Here is a 21,088-nt window from a genome sequence, read left to right as displayed (position 1 = left end):
TTTTTTTTTTTTTTAAAGGAGTGATAGAACCACTTATAATTTTTGAAAATCAAGTGTTCGAATAAATTTACGTGTGTAATATTTTTTTCGATCACACAATAGTAAGGCGGAGAAAATTTAAAGATAAATTAAAAAAAAAAAAAAATGTTCCTTCTTAGTTTAGAGAATTTTATCTTCATTTCTCAATGAAAGAAATTTAAGTACTTCTATACCTTTGGTCTAAGGCTGAGTGAAGACAATGGAAATTTGAAAACATTTGGCAAATAATTGGAAGATATTATACATTTTTATGTTTCCTAAACCCACTTTATCTAAAAATAATCAGGTAAGTAACTTACTTATGTACTAGTACTACATTAAACAAGGTCTCTTATGTCTTTAAACAAAATTAAAATAAAAGGAAAAGGAAAAGAATAGATGTTAAATAGCAGATCAGTAGGGTTTAAATTGATGCAGTCCACTATCTTTCAAGGAGGAAAGTTTGTTCAAGAGTAGAATTTGAAGTTCTTGGATTGAATAAGGAGCTGCCTTAATGCACCTATTGGAGCCAAAATCATCAAAAGGAAACCAATGATAATGCATATCTGCAACAGGAATGAAACATATGATCAGTATCAGATTGGATACTTGACAATCAAATATGTACAAAATCAGAATGAACATACCCAGTTAGTGTACCATGACAAGCTGAATCTTCTTGGTTTGTAGATTGCAAGCCATATGATGCAAGGGAGCTGCAATTTGATAAAAAGGAAATTACTCAGATCATTTGAGATATGTCTTGTAAAGGTTAAAAGTGTTTTGAGGAAAAAGAAAATACTAGTGCCTTACATAATATGTTGTGGGAGCGAAGGCAAATCCTCCAAAGAAACTTAGCAGTCCACCAAAGAAAGGGAATGTCATTCCGATGAACATGGTGAGGGCTGGAAACTCAGAAGACACAAATGTCAGTCATGGGATCATATCCTGAAAATCAAGCCTTGAATTGAGGAAAATGCTTACCGACGTATGAGGTTCTTGTAATGATTCGAAGCATTAGATTTGGCTTGAAATGCATATTTTTTACTAGATATGCTTCAATCATGTCAAAAACTGGCATTGCAAAGACCTGCAATGGATGAACAAAGAGAAAAAAAAGGGGAAAGTTATGAACAGACCAGATAACATCTTGCTGATGCAATTCATTCACAATGGGAAAGACAGGGTGAAGCTTTACTTGGTAACTTCCAATGACATGAATAACAACAAACGCGTTAGCAGCTATAATAAGCCAAGCGGGTTTCTCTAATGAAATGAGAACGTTGTCTTGTACGCTGTTTCCAAACACCCTGTAACCAACAAAGGCAACTGGAAAATAACAAAAGGCAACCACAAGATAGGCCACAATCACCCCTAGCCACATTGGTTTTTTGGATGGTTTCTCCGGGGAGGATGGGATTGTTGCCTGAATCTCCAATACCACATTGTGCCCGGCAAAGGCAAAGGCTACATCACCCAAACCAGTGAAGAAGTCGAACACTTGCCCTGAACTGGTTGAGGACCTGGGATTGTAATTCACAGTTGGCTGAACCCCTTTGTGAAGAGAGGCTGCCCAAGCAATTGTAGAATAGCTGGTAGAGCAATTGAAATCGAACAAGAAAAATTAGCTGATTAATATGAACAGCACAGGCTACCATGATCCATGGAAATTAATGTACCAAAAAAAAAGAAAGACAATGGTACCCAACAGACATCACAGCAGCAGCAAATGAGATAAAAGTAATGGAATTGAAACTGGGGAGATGAGAGAGAACAAAGTGAATTGCTCCAAACATAATGATGAAGTAAGTTGTTCTAATGTCTTTGCCATTTGGATTTGCGGTGTCATAGATCTTCTTCAAGGATTTTCCACCTGTAACCATATACACAATGTTGACACCAACTTCCACCATCAATTGCTGAGGCACCACTATCCACAGTCCGAGCTTTTCACCAAAAGCATGCTGCCCCAACTCATGATACCTGTCGAATCTCTTTCCAGGAACCATCTCATGCATCTCCACCATTTGCCATAATGTGTATAAAGTGATCACCCATGACAGTACCATGACAGCAACACCAGGACCCCTGGATGAAATATTCAAGTAAAAACTATTATTAAAGTCTAATTATTTCGTGATCCTGTAAACTCTTAGCTTAATGATTCAAATATAATTCTTTTAGAAAAATCAAAGTATCATGAAAACTCTACAAAGCAAAAATCTAAACAAAAACATATGACTTCTTTTGTTTAGTACTGCCAGAGACATTCTTAGGTTTTGTTTAGAATCAAGTTACATCGACAAGAAAAGATAGTTTCTCTCTTTATCAACTGGATTAAACCCTTGTGGTACGTATAAATTGCTTTAATCCCACATGCGGCTGAAGCCTATAATTTTTTTTTTCTATTTTCTCTTTTGAATAATTTTTCTAGGATTTTCTTGGAAACCAACCAAGGTTTAATCATTTACATACAGAGAAAATTAGAACATACCATCCAAGATGAGACATGGCATAAGGGAGACCCAAAACACCAGCACCAACCATGGCAGTGACATTGTGGAAGGCAGAGTACCACCACTTAGCATTCCTGGACTTTGTAATGGGAAGCCAATCGTTAAGAGTTTCCACCCTCGATGATTCTTGCTTCTCTGCTCGAGTCCCCATCTTTTTTCGTTCACCAACTTGACTACTTTGAGTAACAGTCAGATATAGCAAATTATAAATAAAGACTCTCAAGCTAAGCTGAACCTGAACTTTTATCGCGGGATTGTAATCTATAAGTACAAAGCACATGTATCATAGTATCCGAAAAACTACAGAGTTTGTTTCCCTTTGCAACTAAACTTGCTGCCAAATTACTATTTTTTTTAATTGTAATTAAATTTTGCAATTTCGGCGTGACCAAATATGGATGGTCAAAGATAAAATATTTATATTTTAATTATAAATATTTTTACTGCATGATTAGAGATCGCTACGGGAGATGGATTTATGCTGGTCATAATAATAGTAAGCTTTGACTTAAGTCACTGTTCACGTTGAGGAAAAAAATGGAAAAAAATTATGGGAATTCTAAAACAGTTTGATGAATAAATAAAAAATATTGAATTTTTAAACAGTTATGGATTGGCCAAAATTAGTAACACTGACACCTTTGGTTTAGCAATTACGTAAATTTGAAGTTGAAATTTTGAAAAATATGAAATTTAGGTTAATAAATCAAAGCATGGATATTTCTATCAAATGCAACCAATAATGGATAAAGTTTTATGGTTTTTATTTTATTTTAAATAATAATTTAAAAAGAGAATCTATTTTCACCAAATAATGATACTTAATTGATTAAATTAAATTATATCTAAATTGCTATGTTACACCCAAATATATATATATATATATATATATGGCAAAAAATATTGCCAATGTTTAAAAATTCAAGATTGTGAGGTTAGTCCAATTCATAAATAGAGTTTTTTTTCTTTTTTTTTGGGTTTTGATTTTATCATGAGTACTTCAGAAAAAAAAAATCTGAATATAAAAGGATAATATAAGTGTTCAGCTTTAAGATTGAAAGAAAATTAAACTGCATTATCAGGATTTAAACTGCCGTGTTTCCAATCTAGACCATGGTAGACAAAAATAATATCTTCAAGTTTGTTAGATGATTATTAAAAATTATTGAATAACTATACAGGGTAATTACTGTAGTTTGAATTGGCGAAAACAGGTAGAAAGGATTGTACCTAAAAGAACATCTGATTACAAAGCAGAAGACCACCTGAACTAATTCTATGTCGTTGGCTCCAGATTTCATATAGAAAAGCTTCGTTGCTTTTGCAGTTGAGATAATCATCCACATCGAACTGCATTGAATTGGTTCCATGTGAAGAGGATCGCCTTTGGTAAGTTCCAGGTTCGCCAAACTTTGTTCCTATATCTTCTCCAATACTTACTGAAGGGCAGTCGGTAAATGCTGGACTCCAACTCCCGCGGCTGCTGGTAAATTGATGGCTTAAATCTTGCGCAGAGGGTGCTTCCTATTCAACAAATGTTGTGATGTAAGTCACTGAGTAATATGAAGCAAGCATATGTCACAAATTACCTGAGAAAGATTGTGTTTGTTCTTGCATGGTAATGGAGAAGAATTATTTGAAGTCTCCCACTGTAACCAGGGTAGCATTACACCATCCATTTCGACAGGGACAGATTTAAACACTGCTGGACTCTGGAAAGTTGGTGTCTTTGTTATTCCCCCAATACTTGAACTAGTATCACTCCTATCTCCATCAAATGATGAAATATCGGTATCTTCAACATTTGAAATGAAATCTTCAATATATTTTTCGGCCTCCTCAGTCAATTGCCTGGACATCCTATTTCTGTCATTGCTCCTCTGGGAAACAATTTGTATATTGATTAAACAATCAAAAGAAATATCAATCACCTTTTTTTACATCAAAAACATCATAATATAATGAATTTTAACAGAAAATGGTGAGGACTTGAAAATACCGTATACAATACAAGTCCTGCATTATTGCAGGGAGTGTAAGAGGAAGTTGTACCTTTCTGGCTTGCAATGGTTTCTCAACAATAGAGTTCTGTGGTTCAGGAAGCAATTCTTTGACAATTTTAGAGAGCTCTCTCCCATGCTGCTCCTCCAACAGAATCTCAGCTAATAAATCTTGTCTACGCATCTCTGACTGCCAAATAGAAAAATAAAACCAATCACTAATGATTTCCAGTCGAGGTGCAGAGCGTCAGTTAAGGAAATAAACAGCATCAAAGATTTAATGTAAATAATTAATATAGATCGACAACTGCCTGCTTATTAAGCATAAACCAAAAACCATGTTAATATTGATGAAAAGTACAACAGAAAGTTAATTTTTTCATCAAAAGAAACTTAAATGCAACCTTACTTTTGGTTTCCAACATAAAGAAAAACTCTGGAAGAAACATCAGTTCAGGATTATGATGAACCTATAGTATGAAGTCTCTGACTAGAATTAATACATCTTCAACAATGAAAAAAGCATTCTACATGGTTAAGAATAAAGAGGCCACATGCACATGGAACTAGAAACCCAGCTGTACAGGGAAAAAACAGAAAGAAAAGATTTAAAGCATTTATTAGTTAATTCTTTTGTGTGCCATCATAGAAACCATAACCATTACATAAATGGTAAGTATTGCACCATAGAATGCTCATGATAGGACTTGGCACCTTTTCCAATTTTGCTGTGCACTTCCTTCTAATTGTAGAGACAGCCTGAAGAACATCAGAATTGTCAGGTTGCAAACTATCATCGCTTGCTGTGCCAGACTTCTTTGTTTTCACCATTGCCTGCATAAACCATGAGGCCATCCAACAAGTTTAGCAGACAAAATCTATGCAGCAAATTAAAGCATTAAGCATGCTGATAGGACATAGAATTGCAAACTTGTTCAAGTTGTGTCTTGATCTCTTCCACAGCATGTCTAAGCTCTTTTCGCATTGTGGCATGCAACCCACCATTCACATCATCCCCAATGGGATGCTCTCCCTAATGGGTAGGAAACACAAGAGTGACAGATTTAGCAAAAAACATCTTATCTTCCTAGTGGTTATTATATAATTGTGATTTTCTAAAAGAGAAAACCAACCTTTTTCTGTGCATAAACCGCCTGTATTGTCCTTTCCATCCCATTTTTATTGAAAAAAGCATCCCTACCTTCATCATCGGTTAAAGCAGAAGAGTGGCTCTGATTCCATATATTATAAAATGCATTTGACAAAAATGAGTTTGAAAGATGCTAAATGATCCAGGTACATTGAGGATTAACCCAAACACTAAATAGCATCCTTAGATAAAAATCCTGCTCAACTAAATGGTGATAAATACAAGTAGGAATAATATTTTTCCAAGAGATAGATAATGCTTACAGAGTAACCATCATGGTACTTTAAGTCCTTTTGGCTGAGAGACCTTCTCAGTCCTTGTCTATTATTTGAAGCTGTTGGCTTATGAGTTGAGGACATCTGATTGTTTCCACCAATGGAACTCCTCATACTAGCTCGGTCGCTTGAGTTCTGTGATGGATCTAGATCACTCTGCCATTTTTAGGAACAAGAAATGCATACACATTAACAAGTTAGTATTTTTATTATTATTCCTAGTATTATAGAAAAACCAATGGGTTTAATTAAAGCCAACCACAACATTCAAGTTGACCAAGTGTAGTAGTACATTACTGTCTATCATCAATGATACTTCATCTCTAATATAGGTATAAGAAAATAAACGCATTTGACTAATTGTGCAAAATTTCCAAAATTCCTCATTTACTTTCTCCAATTGCAACGCCAAACTACCTAAGCTGATAAAAGATGATCTACTGTTCAATTAAAGGAAAATGAATTGTCATCTAAATCATGAAAATCCACAAAACAAATGCCAATGAATGAACTTAAGCTTCTAGATTCAGAACATAAACTTAGCAATGACACTTGCAATACCATAAAGAGTTTGATAGTTATTGAATACTTGAAAGCGAATCCAAAAGTCCTTACCACATAATCTCACATTTTTTTCATTAAGGAGATGTTACAAGTGCATGCCCAATGTGATAAAAGTTTTTAGTTGGCTTGTCTACATAAATTGATCTTTGAGCCCAAGTTAAGCAAAAATCAACCGCAAAACAAGCAATCAGATAGCGAAGTCCGGTCTCCAGATAATTTGTAGTTACAACATCCAAATTTGTACAGCTAGATTAGACCAATAAACCTTAAAGCAGCTAAAGCCTAAACATTCTAATATGCCTAATGAATTCTTCTAAATAATGAGCACGCGTCTTAGGAACAAAAACAATCTTAATGAGGATGACGATGATAATGATAATAACAACGGTACCTCAGAATCACTAATTTGATACCGAACAACCGAGACCGATCTTCTCCTCCTGGAGTTGGCGGTGTCCGAGGAGAGCCTTCTTCCACCACCACCACCACCACCACCACCACTATGTACAAAACTACCCCTGGATCCTTGCCTGGACACCGACCGTCCTCTTCTCTGAGTCACACTCTCTCCTCCTCCTCCTTTTCCTCCTTCACCATTACGGGTAGCCGAGCGTCCTCTGAGGGAGGAGTCAAAGAGCTCGATGGCGAGATCGTCGAGACTAATCTCCGGGAAACCCGATCCCCTGACGGTATTGACGAACCTCCCTCTGCTCCTCGGAGCGGGAGTAGTCTCATCATCGTCGTCGGCAGCTCCGGGAAGGCGGCGGGAGAATCTGCTCAGACTCCTGGCGCGGCGGTGGACGGAGGTGTGGTTAGAGGAAGAAGAGTCCTGGGGTGAGTTGGCGACGGAAGTTCTCCTGGTCGTTGACTTGAAAGCTGAAGTTGCCATTGAAAGAAACACAGAGGGAGAGCGGAGGCAACGAGGTTGGAGGAAATTATTACAGGAAGAGTGTTTGAATGTGGAATTTATTAGGGATTCAGAGAGGGTTTCATTTGGGCCACTTAGTTTTAATCAGGAAATCGAAACGTACAAAAAAAAAAAAAAAAAACCTAGCAAACAAGGAAGAGGCAGCAAACAGAGTGAAAAGAAAGAATGAAGGTTTTTTGTTTGAAAAAATGGGGAAATTGGCGGAGAGATCGAAGGTTGGGGGAAATTTGAAATATGGGATTTTTTTTTTTCGCTTTAGCATTTCAACAGTATCTGGGCAGGTGAGCTGTAAAATTTTTCTGTTTTAACAGATATGGAAATGTTGTCTGTAAAATCAATCTTATTCATCAATATTTAATATATGTTGATTTTTTATGTTTCATTTTAAACTTTTTTTTTGGTGAATTAAAAGTTTAAAATAGGAAAAATTACTTCATCTTAAAAGTGAAGACAAAATCAAAATAAGCTATCAACTAATAAAAAGATTTATAGAGTTTTTCTAAAATTTTTAAAATTTGCAAATTACTTATCAAGAAAAAATCGTAAAATTTTAAACTTAAATGCAAATCATTAAAATTCTAAACTTTAACTACTTAACGCCAATCCTTAATGGCATAATTTTAACTTTTATTTATTTATTTATTTTTGGCTTTCGAATTCAATAATTGTGACCAAACAAAATTGAAGTGGCAATGGGTGAATAAGAGGAGTAAGGCTTTATAATTTTTTGGGACCAAAGGGCTGTCAATCCTTCCTGCTATATTCTGTCACGCATTTAGCTTCACCTCTCATTCTTATCACCACTCCTATTCGTGAAGTAGTTGGAATCCATTTTATCAATGGCTTTCAAATACGGTACACCGTCCCCAATTTCACATGACACACATTGATCCCCCCCCCCCCGTGATTACCTTTTTCGTGTATGAAGAAGGACAGTTCTGTAGAAAGTTAGAGACAAGTAGAAGTGTTTTGAAATATGAACCAAAGCCACAAGACTCATGACAAATGTAATTTTTTGTTGGGCTAAAAATTTTCAATCCAATCGCATCAGTGGAAGCGAAATCAAACAATAAATTAAATACATAAGAGACAATAATTTAACGTAGTTCGATTCAACTGACTTACATCCACGGATGAGAAATAAGATCCACTAGTTGTAGAGAATTACAAACATATATCATATCATCAACCTCACTCAATAATCAATACTCATAAGATACTCTCAATCTCCTTTAGTCCTATGAAGTATTCTCTACCCAAACAAACACAAACCCAAACCCTTGTACACTCTTGCAACATAACCAAACACATACCCATATGCTCCCATACATCATACTTATGTGGACCCTCTCAATCTCCTCTAGTCCACTCACAAACAAACATACACACCAATACAAACATAAGCCTCAATACTCTTATGGGGTGTCTATCCCACAAAACCCTACAACTCTCTTACATCTTTTTTTCATACCTAACCCTGTAAAGACTTCACCTATTTATAACCATACAAACTTGCCCATTAAGAATACTTCTCCTCTTAAAATTCTTCTCCTGTAAATCAAACTTGCCTATTAAAAATCTCTTTTCTTTTAGAATTCTTCTCTTGCAAGTCAAACTTACCTATTAAAAATCTTTTTTCTCTTAGAATTCTTTTTTTACAAGTCTTATTGTCCATCAAACAATATCTGACAAATCTCAAATAAATCCCAAACAAATCTCTTATGAGATTTGACTCAATATTTCCAACACTTTTACGGGGAGATCCTTCGCGCTTCGAGCCATTAAATTACAATAAAATCAAACTCAACTCTGAAAATTCACTGCTTACAAGAGTTTTTTAAGTTATGTGCGTGTATGCAGGAGACAGAGAGATCGTATTCAAACTAGCTTAGCAAAATATACTAGCAGCAAGTATAAGGCAATTTCGAAGAACAAACGTGAAACCAGGATATAGCTTCACTCAAACTAGATAGCGGTAAAAGCTATTGACATTGTCTGAAAACAAGATTTATTTTCAACTCATTGCCTCCACCATAGATACGGAACATGGGAAGAATATAGTAGCCGAGACAATACCTAAGCAACTCTCTAAGCTTTTGAGACGCGGTCCATGTGGATAATCAGGTCAACAACACGGCAACTGCAAAACCAAAGTAAAACATGAATGAAAACAGAAGAAAAAAAATGAGAACTGTCACATGGCTTATTGACAAAGCAAAGAAAAGTGAGATAAATTTTCAGTTGGTTCAAATGGGGTATAAATGTTGGTTGTCAGAAATTAGCAATCTAGTAAAACTGCAGCATAAATTAATTACCTGTAGCCCCACTCATTGTCATACCACGAGATAAGCTTGGCAAACTTTTCATTCAGAGCAATTCCAGCTTTTGCATCGAAGATGCTAGACCTGGATAATTGAGCACATATTATCACTTTACTGCAGTTCATTGTGTTTATCAGACATCTTACACCATTAGACTAGCATGAACACAGAAGTTTCAAACTACTGCAACATATGCGAGCCTTTCAACCAATGACAAACATGCAGAATGAAGGAATCAATCAATCCTGTATACATGCGTCCCAGACTCACACCCTTGGCTATTTATTTAATTGGAGCCATATATCATCACTGCTTCTAACACTAACAGACCCATGGCTAAACGAACGCAGCACACTGCACATGATTCACCGCTTATGTTATCATGGATGTAAATCTGTCTTTACCTGCTGTCACCAACGAAGTCGGTGGAAACCAAATCTTCTTCAGTGTAACCCAAGATTCCTTTCAGTTCTCCTTCAGATGCTTCCCTATAACAATTCAAAAAGAAAATGGTATTGAAGTCGAAGAAGGGTAGAAAAGGACTTACAAAAAGAACTTCATAACTGTTTAGTCAACAAGTTATTTTTAATTTTTGCCACCATTTCAAACTAGAAGTATTGCATCTGCCAGCAACATACGGGAATAGTAACACTTATATAATAGAAATAACTTCAATAGGGGCACACTTTAAAGCACAATCAAAACAAATTCTTACTTGATAGCAGCTTTGATTTCATCATAAGAGGCTGGCTTCTCCAGTCTTACTGTGAGGTCAACCACTGAAACATCAACAGTGGGAACACGGAAAGCCATCCCAGTTAATTTTCCGTTCAAGGCAGGCAGCACCTTTCCAACAGCCTAGTGAAAAAACAGAATTCATCCCAAAAAATATTACCATTGGATGTTGATAAGTTGTGAAGGATACCAAGGTAAATCAACCTAACCTACCGAGAACTAGGGGCCTATATGCATAACTGGGGAAAAGGGAATTCATTGAACTAATTTTCTTTCTGCTTTACAACGAACAGTATTCTTGAAGAAATCAATCTCTAGAAAATATGAGAATGGTAATTATGAAATAAAAGTAAGAGTTCTTATGAACTCCCTAAAGCTACAATCCATACACGGTTCTTACCTTAGCAGCTCCAGTGCTGCTAGGAATGATGTTAAATGAAGCAGCTCTTCCTCCTCTCCAGTCCTTCATTGATGGACCATCCACAGTTTTTTGTGTGGCTGAGTAAGAGAAACATAACACAATTAGTACACAGAACAGACCAAGTTAATTAACTGTGTGAGAATTCAGTTGTAAAGCTTACCCGTAATTGAATGAACAGTTGTCATAAGACCCTCAACAATGCCGAATTTGTCATGAATGACCTGTAACTCAAGACAAGATTAATTAAGATAATTTCAAAAATAAAGATTAAATCACTCAAAAATAACAATCAAAGATAAACCTTAGCAAGGGGTGCAAGGCAGTTAGTAGTGCAGCTAGCGTTGGAAATGATGTCATATTTTGGCTTGTATTCCTTCTCATTGACACCCACAACAAACATGGGAGCATCCTTGCTAGGGGCTGAGATGATTACTTTCTTAGCACCACCCTGATAGTCAATCCATGTAAGATAAGCCATAGGTAACTTTAATACAATTCAAAGCAAATAACCTTAACCATTCAAGCTGAAGCTGAAGAGTTCATAAATCAAATCATCCATTTGCATTACACAGAAACTTTATTCCAAAGGAACAGACCAAAAATCAGTGGCAATGCCACATAGGGGAATGAGGGGCCATGGCCCCCAAGAATTTTAAAAATTATTTGAGTTTATATAATGTTATCAATTAATTTTTTAAATATACTTTTCAAAATAAATGAATGGTCCCCTCAAGATAATATAATTATTTTTATTTTTATTTGTAAATTTCTAACTTATTAAAATTTTTAAAAATCTTAAGAGTATTATTTATTTTTTAAGTTTTTTTATATAATAAATAAATAGTATATATTAATATTTTGATAATAAAAATAAAATTATAAATATCATATATAATATAAAAATATATAATTAATTTACAAATGCACCATTAAAATAAAGTCCTTAATTGTTATTTTTATTCTCATCTAACTACCAACAATGCATTTACATCCAGATACATATCTCATCATTGATTTTAAACTGCTATATTAACTAATTTCATCACTACAATAATCAATTTTAGCACTATTATTATTTTCAATCTCGTTGAAATTAATTTCAGTTCATTCAAATAGACATTAAGTGAATAACATATATATCTTAAGATAAGTAAACGAAAGAAAGGGTTTGATCGAAAGTAGCACGTCTGCATGGCATTAATAAATCATAATTCAAACAAAATCATATATGAAAATAACATAAAACAAATAAAAAAATACAACGACAAATTAACAAATAATAAAATACCTTCAAGTGGGCAGCAGCCTTATCTTTTTCAGTGAACACTCCAGTTGATTCAACAATGTATTCAGCTCCAGTCTCACCCCATGGAATCTCCTCTGGGTTCCTAAAGTTAGACAAAACACAATTTACTCATATAATAATCAAACAAAAGTTAAAATTAAGCATTCCAAAAAAATTAAAGAGCAAATTTACATACTTAATACCAAAAACAGTAACTGGTTTCTCGCCAAAGAGAAGGGTGTTTGAATCCTTGACTTTGAGGTCGTGCTGCTTCCATGCCCCATGAACACTGTCGTACTTAAACATATACGTCTAAAAACAGATAACCAAAAAAAAAAAAAAAGGGCAAATAAATATCGATCCGCTATAACCAAAGCTTATTGGAAAAAGAAAGAAAAAAAGAAATACCATGTAATCAGTAGTGATAAAAGGATCGTTAACAGCGACGAGTTCAACATCGTCCCTCTGCAAAGCAACTCTAGCCACCAATCTACCGATCCTACCGAACCCTAATTTTTTTCATTTGTAATAAACAAAAAAAGACTTAGATGGTCATAATTTAAAAGATCAAAATCGAAAAAATATATACAAAATCATAATCTCGTACCGTTGATTCCGATCTTCACCTTAACTGTAAAATCAAAGAAAAAAATAGATTAGACGAAGAAAAATAGATTAAATTCTAAAAATAATGGCAATAAAATGATATAATTACCCATGAGTGTACACAGTGATAGAACAGATAAAGAAAGTTGATCGAAGCTGAGGAGTAGATTAGTGGGAGACAGAAATGGTGTAAATTAAGTTTATTCGGTGAAAAGTGAGATTTTAAAGGGAAAAAGTAAAGCGGGAAACCAGAAAATGGCGGGTCTTGAGTGGAGAGTTCGTGACGTGTCCAGTTTAGAGCCGTCCCATAATTAAGTTTCGTGATAATTAATATCAGTACATGGTTTACATCACGCTGCGTTGATTGAACGCTGTCGACTTGATGAACGCCAATGGGAAGCGACGTCTGATCATCCACATCAGGGCCGTTATTCCAGGCGTCGGGAAAACGTGGGGCGTCCCACGGAGGTCGTTGTCGAATGATGGAATCGCATTTTTCTAGGGAGCCTAGAACATACTGTTCAGTGGCTGTCAATATCTTATATTATTTTTTTTTTTGAGTAGAAAATTATGATACAAGTTACTGTTTGATACATTTAATTTTTTAAAATTTCAAATATATTTTATTTTTAATTATTTTTAATTATTATTAAATATATTTTTAAAAATATTTCATTTTATACTTTTAAAAACTCCATTGATAATAAGATAATAGTTTTAATTAAAATTTTTGAACAGTTTTTTTCATTCCGTCACTTGATAAATATATAACTCACAATTAAATAGAAACAATAATTTTTAATATTGCCATCAATTTTGGCATTGACTTGAGGAACATTGTATTATTAAGCCACAAAAGGGAAAAAAGTCAATAAGTGGAAAATAAAAAAGTGAAGGTTGAAGTTGGGGATGAAATTCGTGGTGTATCAATTTTATGAAATTTAGGAAAATTTTGTTAAAGTAAAAAAGTTTAAATTCAATTACATAAGTGAAAGTAAAATTAAATTATGAATTAATTATATAAAATATTATAATTTAACGTGATTTAATTCAATCAATTTATATTTACGAATAAAAAATAAAATTCATTAATTATAGATAATTACAAACAAATATCAAAATAAATACTCACAATTAATACTTATAAATCTTTTTAATCTTCTATAATCTTATAGAGTATTTTAATTCAAACATGCATAAATACACTATACCTATATGGATCTTTTTAATTTCCTCCAATTTACTCATAAATACTATATTTATATGGACTATCTTAGTTTTCTTTAGTTCACTCAAACACACACACCATAAAAATGTTAATCTCGTGTAATCTTACAAGGTGTTTTATCCCATAAAACTCTATAACTCTCTTATAATCTTTTTTTTATATTTAATTTAATAGATATTTCATTTATTAATAAATATACAAATTTATCTATAAAAATTCTCTTTATTTTTAAAAATCTTCATATGAAAATTAAAATTGCTTATAAAAAATTTATGTTTTTTGGAATTATTCTTTTACAAATCTTTTTATAAATCAGATAATATTTAATTACTCTTAAACAAATCTTTTAAGAAATTTTAATTATTATTCCCAACAAATTTTTCTTTCAATTTTGTTTTCGTTTTTAAGATATCCATAGAAAAATTTTACCGTGTCTTTTAAAAAATTTTCTATTAAATTTTACTTTTTATCTTAATTTAAGGGTGTACATGGACACTCCTTTAGTAAAGGTGGCTTTGCCACTAGTGGTCAGTACTAATTGAGAAAGCTTAAAAGTATCTATTTAGAAGATATTCATTTTGTCGGTTCAATTAATTTAAAATTAAATTATAAAAAATTGAATTAATTAAATTAAATTATTTATTTTTGTTATTATAATTGTATTTTTTAATTTAAAAAATTAATCTCCTGAAATTAATTTAGTTAGTTCGACAAAATTTTTTTGTAACCAAATAATAAAATATATTAAGTTAAATTATATTTTAAATTCATAATTTATTATATTTAAAAAAAAATCATCCAAAATTTTATTTAAATATTAAAGTATTAACTTAAAAACTTTAATAACTTGAAATGAAATGGCTAATTTCATATTTTTTAGTTATATATGTTTATTATATTTCAATTAAAATTTCAGTTAATTTAATTAATTCAAATTTCAAATCAAATTAATTGAAAATAAAATTTTTTTAAAAATAAATTTGATAATTCAATCAAAATTAATTTAATAATTAATTGATTAACTAAATTAAATTAATTCGATAGATTAATTCAATTAAAATTGAATTTTGAACCCCTCTAATCTATCTTATATTCTTGTTCTTGTACCTAAGAATTTATGTTTAATGATTTTTGTGGGTACATGTGATATGGTTAGACAATAAAAGGTTACTCTTCTTATCTACTAAAATTTACTTTATTTATAAGTAGATGTGATAATTTTAGATATAATATGATAATAAGATATAAAAATAATAAAAAATAAAAGTGATATAATTTAAAATTTTGACAAAAATTATATATAAATTTGGTAAAAGAAAAAAATATTTCATGTTTGAACGTCGACATAAATTATGATAAGATAATTTTCATATTTTATATATATTTAACATGAACAGCGTAATATAAATACATAAATTATCATATGTATAGGCCAACTTCATCACTGTTCTAAGCCCAAAAATTAATGCCGAGCAAACTGAAAATTCAGAGGCGCGAAAGAATTGAAAGGGAAATAACTCTGGGCCTTAAATCCACTGCTATTCTAATCCCAAATCCAACTCGAGGTATTCATCATTGGGCTTTCGTAAAGAACACTGGTGGCCTTTTAGAGCAAATTTTGGGCCCCTACATGCTAGAGTTTGGGGCCTTTCGCAGTTGGACCAATTGCTCTGATCATGACTTGCTCAAAATCCGAGATCCAATTTTATAGTGGATTAAATAATGTCATGCCATCGTGGTTATGAATACTAATTGTTTTTTGTGTATAAAATTATGATATAATAAAATAAGTTAATATTATGATTAGCATTAAATTAAATAATATCATATTATTTTTTATTTGATATATGTAAGGATTATATTATAATAATTTATTTATTAATCAAAATTATCCATTATCAAGTTTATACAATTTAAATTATTAATATAATTTTTAAGGATATAATATGATATGTAAATTCAATTTCATTGATTAAAAATAATCATCTTCACTTTGTGAGAATTGAATCATTTTATGCTAAGAGAATTATTAATCTTCATTACAATCGTATCATTTTCTTTAAATACAAACTAAATATAATATAAGATAATTATCATCGTATCATATCTATCATTCTATGCATCAAACATGACTTAAGATTCAAATATTCTATTAACAGATTATGCTGTTGTTGGCTTATTATACTACGATTAAAATACCAGTGCCTAGTTGTAGAATTTAATCTAGTTGTTGATTCCAATTATTTGAGCTTATTAAAATCAAACTTATTTTGGATGATCATACATAATTAGAGCCAGAATGGCAAGAAATATTCGAGATTTAACGTTCACATGAATGTGGGAAGACAAAGATCCAGCCTGTAATAATGATAAGTCATGTATATATTTACATATTCTACCAAAGAAAAAGAAACAAAGATAAGCTCCGAAGTCCAAACAAGGAGACAGAGACTTTAGTTGCTTCTATCAAATAAAAATGGAGTCAATGGAGTCCTCCATGGAAGGGGACAAACCGGCCAAAATGGGTTGTTATGAGAATAGCCAACATCCCATATTCTATAGCCATGGTCCCTTCAATGTTTAGAATTATGGGCTCACGAACCCCTCGTTTCTTTCGATCACAACAAAACTCAGTTTCGGAGCTTGACCCCCCTTACTTTGTTTTTCGTTCCATTCATATAATTAATTGAGTTTATATTTAATACATCGTCGATGTATAAATTTTATATATAATCAAATGATGATAACTCAAATTTGCAATAAATTTCAATTAAGATAAATGATTTATTTAATCTTTGAAATCAAAAGAAGGTGTGCTATATCATAAATATTTGGTGGGAAAATTAAATTGAAAATGAAGAAGGAAAATGTAAGATAAAGGGTAATTAAGACTTAAGACCATGATTTTATGGAGAGAGGACTGAGGACGACCTCTGGCTCTGAGGTCTGTTAGAAACTGGTCAGCCTGCAAGAGGACGGAAACATGAACACATGCAAGCTCACATGGTTCTGCCCATGAAGGAACTCCATTTCAGAGTCACGATAATGACTACTCCATTGAATCAATTTATATGTTCAACGAACCCAGAAATTTAAATTAAATGGTTTATCCATTTTTTTATAGATGAATTCGTATAAAATTGGAGTTTAATTTTCAATACTGGCAATATAAGTTCGACTCTTTAATTTATTTTTTATTCTATTATTTTGTTTATTTTTTTCATCTCCATAATTATTTCAAAATCCTATCATTAAAGATTCTAAATGATATCATTGCCTCTGTGTGATCTTGGTTTATCTACATATAATGTTAATTTTTTCAGGTATATTAACTTCCCTATATATTTTATTTATTTTTACGTACACTATAAGCCACTGGTTTTAAGCACTGTTTTTCAATCTAACGACAGCTAACGAAAATTTGTTACATGACTGGCAATTTGAAGGAGAATCCAATGTGCAGTTTTCCAAAACTTCCAGCTGGATTGACCAATGATCTAATATATCTACTGGTGCTTTGTCTTAGCTGAAATTGAGATATTTTGTTGTTACGTCTAATTGTTTTTATGTTTTATTTAGTATATAATATATCCAGGAGTAATTCTAAAGACTAGTATCATGTAAAATTTTTTTTGATATGGCCATTGGTTAATGTATAATATGTTAAAATTAAAAAGTAATGGAAGGAAGGAAAAGACTTCCGTGAAATTGTAAAGGTGAAGTTCATGAAGTTTTATATTAGAAATAAGTAAATAAAAACTAAAATAAAAAATTAAAATTGATAAATTAAAAGATCATCACATAAATTAACTGAGTAAAATTTGAAAAATTTTTAATAAATTTTGATATATTTATTAAATAGATATTTTTAGTAAAAATATTAATAGAATTTTTACCGTTGAATAAATATCGATCAAATTTGAATTATAAATAATATTTTTAATAATTTTTTTTTACATATTATTGATTTTCACATTGAATTCTATCCATTTATTGGTTTAAATTTTTTATTAAAATTTTTATTTACTCTTTTTTGATAAAAACCTTCACAAACTTCACTTATAAAACTTTATATAAGTTTTGTCTCGGAATAAAAATTTTTTTTTTCTTGAAAGGGTTATGAATTCTTAGGTTATGATCTTTAAATTCTAGCATTAATTAATAAGTCTTTCATGTGAAAGTTAAAAGTAAAGATCATGTATGGGGGGGAGGGGGGGACTGGTTCTGCCTACACATGGCTAAAAGGCTGTGAGCTGAAACATGTAGGACCTCAACTCCTGCAATGTAACATCCTATTCATTAATGGGGAGGGAGGACCATGCTTCACAAAACAATTATTGAAAATTTGAACAAAGACTGCCATCCATCACCCCACAATGTATATTTCAAAGTGTAATATTACATATATTTTTAGATCATAGAAATCCTATAATTCTTGGAATATGATAGTGTGGGGGACTTTTTGAATTGAGTAGCACAATGCATGTGATAATCGATAGAAAACCAGGGGCATTTAGGTACAACTTTGTGCTATAAATTGAGCAGGTCCATGTTCCTGCCATGCATGCAGACAATCCTCTTCAATTAGTTTCTCTCTCAATTGTCACTTTGCTGCAAGATTTTCTTCAAGTTTGGAATTAAGAAGAATAAAACTAGAGTACAGTTATGGTTTCTAAAGTGGAAGAAGCAAAGAAGAGGCAACAGCAGTCACAGTCACAGCAACAGAATCAGAAGGGAAGGGATCAATGCCAACAGCAGCAGCTGCAGAAGCAGATACAATGCAACAAAGGGAAAACTTCAAAGTTCAAGAGAAGCAGCTCCAATCTTGAAGAAGATGGTGCTTCCTCTGCCATTCTCTTGCTTGCTTGCATTGCCTGCTCTCCTTCTTATCGATGAGAGAATTAAACACATATAGCTAAATACATCATATATACATACATACATGCTTAATTATATATGTTTCCACCTATTCCTCCCTCCCCTTCCCTCACTCTGACTCTTTGTTATCTTATAATTTCTTAAGCTCAAATCTTTACATTAGTATACTATAGTATTTCTAACTTCTTATTTCCTAGCATTGTATAATAATTAGTTCAAACTTATGAACCCTCTTTACATTTTGTTTAAAGGAGTTGGTTATCTTATTTTATTTTTATTTTAAATTATGTTGAAGATAGCCATGTTCGCGTATTAGAGTTCCATTTGACACAACGATAATGCAGTGAAAGAGGCTTCCCACCATACTGGAGTCCCAATCTTTCATCGGACCCGTTGTACCTAAATTAATGTTATATGCAGCTAATAATTCTTTTTTTTTTTTTTCAGTTTTAATTACACCAATACTCCTTTGAATAGCATATTTCAAGTTCAAATCCCTTCTATTCAATTTTAATAATAACTGAAAAATGAAATACAAAGGTAATAAAGCTTGTTTATTTCATAGATATGAGCCTTACATGGTCATGCACGTGCAATAAAATGTACACATCTTGAAAGAATGGGTCATAATTTAATGCCATTTTGATAACGATGCATATGTTGTGAAGGAGCACATGCTATCCCAAGTAATTGGAGATGATGAAGCAAATTAGATAGCTTTACAACAGCGCTTCTATATCACTATATATATTTGATCCATGATCATATATATTTTTACATGCATTTGGCAATAAGATAAGACAGTATAGAAATTTAACTCACAATTAGGTCATCAAGTTGCATACTTCTACATTAAAGATTTTATTTTTCTGAACAGTATTATTGATAGAAAAATTACAACCAAGCTACAAGATCGTTCTTTCCGTTAACACCCAATTTAGCCAACGAATCGGCAAAGTGATTGGCTTCTCTATATATGTGAACAAAAGAAACCTTACACGCTCTAGAGCAAAGATTATACAATTTATTAAGATCATCGTATTTCCAGATCAATTGGAGCTAACTTTGTTTATCTAAGATGTGACAATGTATAAGTCGTTTTGTGGAGACTCGTACCAAATTTATAAAATATTATTTATTTTGATTCAAAAATTTTACGATTTTATTTAATAAGCGGTGTTTTACAAATTTATGTTTAAATCTTTACATATATATTATAACAAATCCTTAAAACATCTCGATATAAGATTGAGATGTTACACGCTTTTTGTAATTAATTCAGGGATCAATTCAATGTTTGCATTAATCACAATTGAGAGAGCTTCGGTTATCACTAGAAGTTCAGCTAGGTTGGAATCTTTGACGCTGATATTCTTTGAGAATATGAGTAGCACATTTTAAAAATTTTATTGTTAGTAAAAAATTCTGGATATAGTAAATAATTAAAGATTTCACCCTTGCATCTAATATAAAAATCATTGTCTGTTTGAGAAAGGAGAGAAGCCGACATTGATTCAAAATTTCAAACCCTTTCTCCCTGAATTTGTCAGTTCAAATTGACCAAATTCTATAATTTATTTTGTCAGGTTTCTGTGTTGCGGTCTGGACTCTAGAGCTTGCTGTAATAATGAAACAATGTCATGAGAAGAGAAATTCTAGGTACATTTATCAATCTGTTGCAAAAATTAAACTATGATCAAGACTTGAGGTAGTCGATTTTTGACGGTATGTTTTTTTGGAACATTTGATTTGAAAGACATGTTTCAAAGCTTCATACATGAAAATCGAACAATCAGCCATGGACCAAGTTTATTTGCACGTAAAAGCAACGGCGGATCCCATGTTCCCTTTTTTTTTCTCCTATTTTTGGTCAGAATCTATGGTTTTTTTTTTTTTTTCTATAATATTACTATCAGATGGGTTTGGTCCATTGAATGATGAATGGATTAAGCATTTTATACTTAGTGTACATTAAAATAAGAGGTGAAGATTGTAAAGAAGACTACTCATCTTTTTAAAATTGTTATAAATTTTATACATATTTTTAAAGATTTGAATTATATATGTAATTGAAAATTGTTTTTAAGGATTAGAAAAATAACATTAGTCTTTTTGTTTGGTTTCTTGGTTTTGATATGAGATATGGGCTAGTTTACATTAATC

The 21,088-nt window shown here is 32.1% G+C and overlaps 4 protein-coding genes across 5 annotated transcripts; 1 reads left to right on the top strand and 3 right to left on the bottom strand.

Annotated features, from left to right (window-relative positions):
• Positions 1–53: 53 nt before the first annotated feature.
• Positions 54–3,542, bottom strand: LOC111290517 (lysine histidine transporter 2-like). 2 transcript variants are annotated; one of them, XM_022881861.2, is made up of 7 exons: positions 2,513–3,542; positions 1,723–2,106; positions 1,217–1,610; positions 1,003–1,108; positions 832–923; positions 666–734; positions 54–584 (listed from the first exon to the last, which is right to left on the bottom strand). In XM_022881861.2, exons 1-7 carry the CDS (start codon positions 2,812–2,814, stop codon positions 486–488), a joined length of 1,446 nt encoding a protein of 481 aa, XP_022737596.2. In that variant the 5' UTR covers positions 2,815–3,542; the 3' UTR covers positions 54–485. The 2 variants fall into 2 exon arrangements, with proteins under 2 accessions (XP_022737596.2, XP_022737595.2); XM_022881860.2 differs by having other exon boundaries at positions 1,003–1,610.
• Positions 3,543–3,651: 109 nt separating this feature from the next.
• LOC111290516 (uncharacterized) lies at positions 3,652–7,759 on the bottom strand. The gene is made up of 8 exons (XM_022881859.2): positions 6,915–7,759; positions 5,948–6,115; positions 5,668–5,766; positions 5,466–5,567; positions 5,249–5,368; positions 4,587–4,724; positions 4,124–4,414; positions 3,652–4,058 (listed from the first exon to the last, which is right to left on the bottom strand). The coding sequence occupies exons 1-8, from the start codon at positions 7,410–7,412 to the stop codon at positions 3,765–3,767; spliced, it is 1,710 nt and encodes a 569-aa protein (XP_022737594.2). The 5' UTR covers positions 7,413–7,759; the 3' UTR covers positions 3,652–3,764.
• Positions 7,760–9,237: 1,478 nt separating this feature from the next.
• LOC111291033 (glyceraldehyde-3-phosphate dehydrogenase, cytosolic-like) lies at positions 9,238–13,085 on the bottom strand. The gene is made up of 12 exons (XM_022882577.2): positions 12,929–13,085; positions 12,821–12,844; positions 12,622–12,722; positions 12,410–12,525; positions 12,217–12,316; positions 11,230–11,376; positions 11,089–11,149; positions 10,908–11,005; positions 10,488–10,630; positions 10,177–10,260; positions 9,767–9,856; positions 9,238–9,591 (listed from the first exon to the last, which is right to left on the bottom strand). Exons 1-12 carry the CDS (start codon positions 12,930–12,932, stop codon positions 9,540–9,542), a joined length of 1,020 nt encoding a protein of 339 aa, XP_022738312.2. The 5' UTR covers positions 12,933–13,085; the 3' UTR covers positions 9,238–9,539.
• Positions 13,086–18,498: 5,413 nt separating this feature from the next.
• On the top strand, positions 18,499–19,607 carry LOC149516228 (uncharacterized). The gene has a single exon (XM_089768500.1). It carries the CDS (start codon positions 18,713–18,715, stop codon positions 18,941–18,943), a length of 231 nt encoding a protein of 76 aa, XP_089624626.1. The 5' UTR covers positions 18,499–18,712; the 3' UTR covers positions 18,944–19,607.
• The last annotated feature ends 1,481 nt before the right edge of the window (positions 19,608–21,088 follow it).

This window comes from Durio zibethinus, chromosome 11 (assembly GCF_047325235.1).
Source record: "Durio zibethinus cultivar Kanyao isolate XHJ-2024 chromosome 11, ASM4732523v1, whole genome shotgun sequence".
NCBI lineage: Eukaryota > Viridiplantae > Streptophyta > Magnoliopsida > Malvales > Malvaceae > Durio > Durio zibethinus.
The sequence above is the reverse complement of the archived record's forward strand: the minus strand, read 5'-3'. Positions and strand labels throughout refer to the sequence as shown.

Bases quoted from the DNA above. Each gene is read 5' to 3' on its own strand.
- LOC111290517 (XM_022881860.2), bottom strand. From the start codon at position 2,814: ATGTGCTTTGTACTTATAGATTACAATCCCGCGATAAAAGTTCAGGTT. The intron at 2,107-2,512 runs GTATGTTCTAAT...TATTTCATCCAG, and splicing joins GCCATGTCTCATCTTGGATG to GGGTCCTGGTGTTGCTGTCA. The intron at 1,611-1,722 runs GTACCATTGTCT...TTGCTCTACCAG, and splicing joins GCTGCTGTGATGTCTGTTGG to CTATTCTACAATTGCTTGGG.
- LOC111290516 (XM_022881859.2), bottom strand. From the start codon at position 7,412: ATGGCAACTTCAGCTTTCAAGTCAACGACCAGGAGAACTTCCGTCGCC. The intron at 5,767-5,947 runs GTAAGCATTATC...ATATGGAATCAG, and splicing joins AGTACCATGATGGTTACTCT to AGCCACTCTTCTGCTTTAAC. The intron at 4,725-5,248 runs GTGCCAAGTCCT...TCTATTTGGCAG, and splicing joins GCACAGCAAAATTGGAAAAG to TCAGAGATGCGTAGACAAGA.
- LOC111291033 (XM_022882577.2), bottom strand. The intron at 12,526-12,621 runs GTATTTCTTTTT...ATCTGTTTTTAG, and splicing joins TTATCACTACTGATTACATG to ACGTATATGTTTAAGTACGA. The intron at 12,317-12,409 runs GTATGTAAATTT...GTCTAACTTTAG, and splicing joins GTTACTGTTTTTGGTATTAA to GAACCCAGAGGAGATTCCAT.
- LOC149516228 (XM_089768500.1), top strand. From the start codon at position 18,713: ATGGTTTCTAAAGTGGAAGAAGCAAAGAAGAGGCAACAGCAGTCACAG.